This window comes from Carassius auratus, unplaced genomic scaffold, assembly GCF_003368295.1.
Source record: "Carassius auratus strain Wakin unplaced genomic scaffold, ASM336829v1 scaf_tig00009678, whole genome shotgun sequence".
NCBI classification, from domain to species: domain Eukaryota; kingdom Metazoa; phylum Chordata; class Actinopteri; order Cypriniformes; family Cyprinidae; genus Carassius; species Carassius auratus.
Window position 1 is genome coordinate 1 of NW_020524060.1, and position 4696 is coordinate 4696.

A 4696-nucleotide genomic window follows, 5' to 3' on the forward strand; every position below is an offset into this window, starting at 1 on the left:
ACTGCCACACTCTACTTTATGGATCCAGACGCCACTGACGCAAACCCCGATTTAGTCGAGCTCCAGTACACCCAGCTATAGGTGTGACCATAAAGAACTTACTGCCTCCAATTTGCTGAAGTGTTGCCAAAGAGAAGGCAAGAGGGAAGGGTGAAGGGGGAGGGAGTCACTCAAGAAAAGCACAAGATCACCTAAAAAAATCTGATCAATTCTTTGATTATTTAAAGGGTAGTTCACCCAAAAATGAAAAGGTCATCATTTACTCACCCTTGTTTCAAACCTGTATGACTTTTTTTTCTTCTGTGAAACATAAATATATTATTATTAATAATATATTTATTTATCAAATTTTCAATATTTTTTTTTTTCTGTGGTGATGAATTTCTGATATTTTGATCAATGAGTTCACTTAAACTCCACCCTGCAATCTTCCATTTATCTGCCTTAGTTTTTGAGTGCAATATCCACATCTTGAAACCCAATCAACAACCAATGGTTAGAACAAAATCCCTACAATTATTTTTTTTCAGTAATCTGTTACACTTACTGTATATATGCATAACAAAATGGGAGAAATGTTCTGCCTCTACAACTGTTTTGTTGTGACTTTTAGATGTTTTTGTCTAATATAAAAGTTAATGGGATCCTGCTTTCAAGCTCAAACCAGACATAAAAGTAGCATGAAATGAACCTATATGATCCAACCTCAAATGTCATGCCGTTTGAAGATTGATGTTAGTTTTCTAAGACCAGAAAACATTATTAAAACAGAAAACATTATTTTGCTGTTTAAAAAAAAAAAAAAAAACTTTTTTGTTCTTTTTGGAACTTGACAAATTTGGGACCCATTGGTTTTATAATGGCCACAAACAGCTAAAACATTCTTCTAAATATCTTATTTTGTGTTCCACAGAAGAAAGGAATTCATACGAGTTCGAAACCACAGAAAATGATCAGATAATTTTCTTATTTTGGATTTATTATACCCTTAATTGGAGCATTTGAATTCAAAAATGTTAAGCTCTATGTTATAGCCAACTATTACTATACTGTAATTCCATTAATTCAATTATGGTTTCAAAGTAGCTTTCTGCATACAAACATCCCCAATTTGCAATATCACTTACATTATCCTACTATTGCTAGGTTGTTAGGGCAAAGGTTGTACCTGGATCCCTAAACTAAAGTGTGTGCAATGAGAGAAGCCAAATGACTAATAGACTTATGTTCAAGTGTTCTGCAGTACTCTTCCGTCCTTGGTCTCCTCTCCTTCTCTCTTTTTCCTTTGGTGATATCTTGAGCCAAGGCAGACGTTGGCGAGGCAATAGCTCATAAACCAATATATAGTTCAGGAACGTTGATTGTCGATAACATAGTATTAAATTTTACAGACATTGTTGAATAATAATGATCAGACATCTGTTTATGACTACATTTGTCAACTGCTTGAACATTGACTGGATCTGAATTAACGACACATAAAGAGATAAGATTTTTACTAGCTTATATTGCTGACTATATTGCTTTCACCAACCAGCTCCTTGTTCTTGCTTTAAAGTGCTCAGTCTGCCATTATGCCTGTACATTTGAGTGTTTCTTTTTATGTATGGTCTTGTTTGGTTTATGATACACTGTAAGCAGGGAGTAACTGGAGCTCTGGCAAGCAATAAGAACCACACGATAACCAACTTTACACATTTTACGTTTTATATTCCTTTCTGTGTCTTCTTATTGCAATTATATGCCAATGTCCAGGCAGTCACGGGTTCTCTGTGGTCTCATACAGGACACTAAGGGCTGCACTCTGGAGATGGCGTCTGGGTCATTGGCATATAATGAAATTGCAACTGCTGCAGGATGCACACGGGACGTTTGGCCAGAGAGAGGAAAGAGACTGGGAAGACACGCAGGCTTTTTACACAGGTCAGCTGAGACCTGAGCAGGGATACCTGTCATTGGGGTGAACAGGGCTTGATAATATAAAGGAGGACAAGCGTCCTCCTTTGAGCGCATTAGGAATCTAAATCAATCAGATTATATATGTGGATGTGGGTGATGCAGTAATTATGACTCACTCATGCATAGAGAACTAACTGATTACAGAGACCCAGGCAGAGTCAGAGACATTAATTCATCCATATTGTGTGGGTTAATAAGTTCTTTCTGTTTTAGAGACTGAAAAGTGATGATTTTATTCATTGAATCTCATGGCCAAAAGAGCACTAACAGGAATCCCACTGTGTTCCTCTCCATTTCGCTCCACATACTCATCATATTCATCATCTGTTTGTCATCCATCAGATCACCCATTCATTGGCCACACTGATGTCCCAAAATATTGCAATCTGGAATCCAAAAGGAGACTGGCCTCCAGATGTGTTGTTTGTTACGGCTGTAAGTGCCCCAAATTTGGTGTATTTTAATGGCAAATTAATGCATTTTTAATTAGAGCCACATTCAGACTTTCTACTACAGCTGCATGAGCTCTGCAGTAATTATATCTTCATTGATCTTATGACTCAGAAACATAGTCTCATAATGTGACACCTCTAATTACCCATAAACGGTACATAACTGTAGATTATACAGCTGATTTGCTGGTATCGACCGTGCTAGAGACCTAAGACCTCTGCAATTGAGTTAAAAGACCAGGCCACCCAAAAGTGAAAATTCATTCACTCACTCTCATGTCGTTTCCAAACCTGTATGGCTTGCTTCCTTCAGCAAACACAAAGGAAGATATTTTAAAGGATGTTTTTGTCCATATAATGAAAGTCAATGGGGTCCACAAACATCTTTTGTGTTCCATGTAATGCAGGTTTGCTACAACAGAGTGAAAGTAAGCAAATGATAACGGAATTTAATTTTGGGGTGAACTATCCCATTAAAATGAAAAGGATGCATTACCGAATTGACTGAATAAAACAGAGAAGAAGAGCAGTGATTAACAGAGTAGTCTTGAATGTAACAGTTATCGGTGTTGAATGAATGCTTTACAGGATCAAGGTCATCCTCCTCTTTCTATTACGGAGGATGCATGGCATGGGAATTAAATGACTGTGTGGGAAAAATGTAAGCAGTTAGAAGCCTGTTAATGTTGGCTTGATTCTTTCATTAAGTGGCACGCCACGGCATCACTGGCGCATGACCGAAGCTATTTCACGGCAGTGCGTATCAAAGAATGAAGAAATACCCCTTCAAGACTCCTCTGAAATAAGCCAGACACACTGAAGCGCCAAAGCATGTTTGCAATTCAATTTATGGCCCATGTTTCCCTGCACTCACTCTCATTTGCATCGATTTCTCTTATTCCGTAACTTTTCTGATATTAAGCTTTTTCGCAATTTTGCTTGCTGGAGCGGGTGGGAGAAGAGATGAATTTGATTTGATTTTTATGAGATTATTCCGTGCTGTCAGTAGTACGTTGTGTAATTGGTATCATTAATCAGAGCTGATGTGATTGTTGGAGCCCCTGGTAAACACCTTCTGCTCTCTTCTGAAAGACTGCACGCACGTCCACGTTATTTCATTCACATCTGTTCTTGCTCCACTGCTCGTCTGCTTTTTATTTCTCGCTTATTCTTTCTTTCTTGCCTTTTCCACCCCACAAATCAATTCCCACCCTTTCATCTTCCCCTCGCCTTCGCCTCTGTCTCAATCTCCCTGTTTCTTTGTCATTGCCAGGACAAAGAGGTGAATCTGGAGCAGGTTCACCAGCGTTTGAGTGGGCTGATGGAGGACGATCTGGCACACAAGCAGCTGCCGGGTCAGTCTCTGGAGATCTCTGCCCTGGACATGGGCAGCATGCGGCCACAGCAGAGCTCCCAGGAAGCCATGAGAGATTTCCTCCCTGGGGGCCTGTCCGTGACTTCCTTCCTCCAGGAGGGTCCTGGGGTCGGCCGCGTGCCCGGACGGAGCCTCCCCCTCCCTCTCAGCAGTTCCACTCTGCCACCCTCCATGCGCTGCAAACACCGGGCACCCAACGGAGGCCTTTTCCGCCAGAGCCCCGTAAAGACACCTATGCCCATCTCTTACCAGGCAGTGCCCAGGGGACCCATGCCAGAAGCCATTGATCCAAGCCATGGGACCTCTATTTGAGCCGATCGGTCTGAGCATTCTAAAGATTGCCAGCCAGCCAATCACAAAAAAACAAGTTTGGACCAGGTCTGGTTGCATTTATACAATTACTTACATACAGAAACAGATATGGAGAGCTCTTTTTTCAGTACAGATACATACGACTGTGAATCGCTGACTTTCCTTGCCTGTACATATTTGTATATAATGAGAGACAGCAGTGAAGTCAAAGTGTATTTTGAATATTCATGATTTTTTTGAAGTTGAGTTTAAAAGAAATAATTACCTACAACACAGACTGTTTGAATGGCTTTGTAAATTTTGTTCTAAAATAAAAATTATAATTCCTTGTGAATGTTTTCTAAGTGCCACGTTTAAAGATTTTCATTTAAAGTTGAAGAGATGGGGGGAAAACAACTAGAGAAAATCTGTTAATCTTTTGATCACATAATTTTTTTTTGTTTGTTTGTATAATTTAAAAAAAAAACGTTAAAGAGAAATTAATCAGAGAAACTGCAGGTTTGTGGAGGCATTGCTCACGTAAGGTTTGATCCCAAGGTAGCAGCTCTTCATCATATAATCTCAGTGTTTATGGAGGCTGAAGCAGTCTAAAGCCTCT

The 4696-nt window shown here is 39.7% G+C and overlaps 1 protein-coding gene across 1 annotated transcript; it reads left to right on the top strand.

Moving 5' to 3' along the window:
- Positions 1 to 2216: 2216 nt before the first annotated feature.
- On the top strand, positions 2217 to 4480 carry LOC113072622 (glutamate receptor ionotropic, delta-1-like). Its single transcript, XM_026245608.1, has 2 exons — positions 2217 to 2394; positions 3685 to 4480. Exons 1-2 carry the CDS (start codon positions 2326 to 2328, stop codon positions 4096 to 4098), a joined length of 483 nt encoding a protein of 160 aa, XP_026101393.1. The 5' UTR covers positions 2217 to 2325; the 3' UTR covers positions 4099 to 4480.
- The last annotated feature ends 216 nt before the right edge of the window (positions 4481 to 4696 follow it).

Coding starts and splice junctions, on each gene's coding strand:
- LOC113072622 (XM_026245608.1), top strand. CDS start 2,326: ATGTCCCAAAATATTGCAATCTGGAATCCAAAAGGAGACTGGCCTCCA. Junction 2,395..3,684: donor ATGTGTTGTTTGTTACGGCT/GTAAGTGCCCCA, acceptor TGTCATTGCCAG/GACAAAGAGGTGAATCTGGA.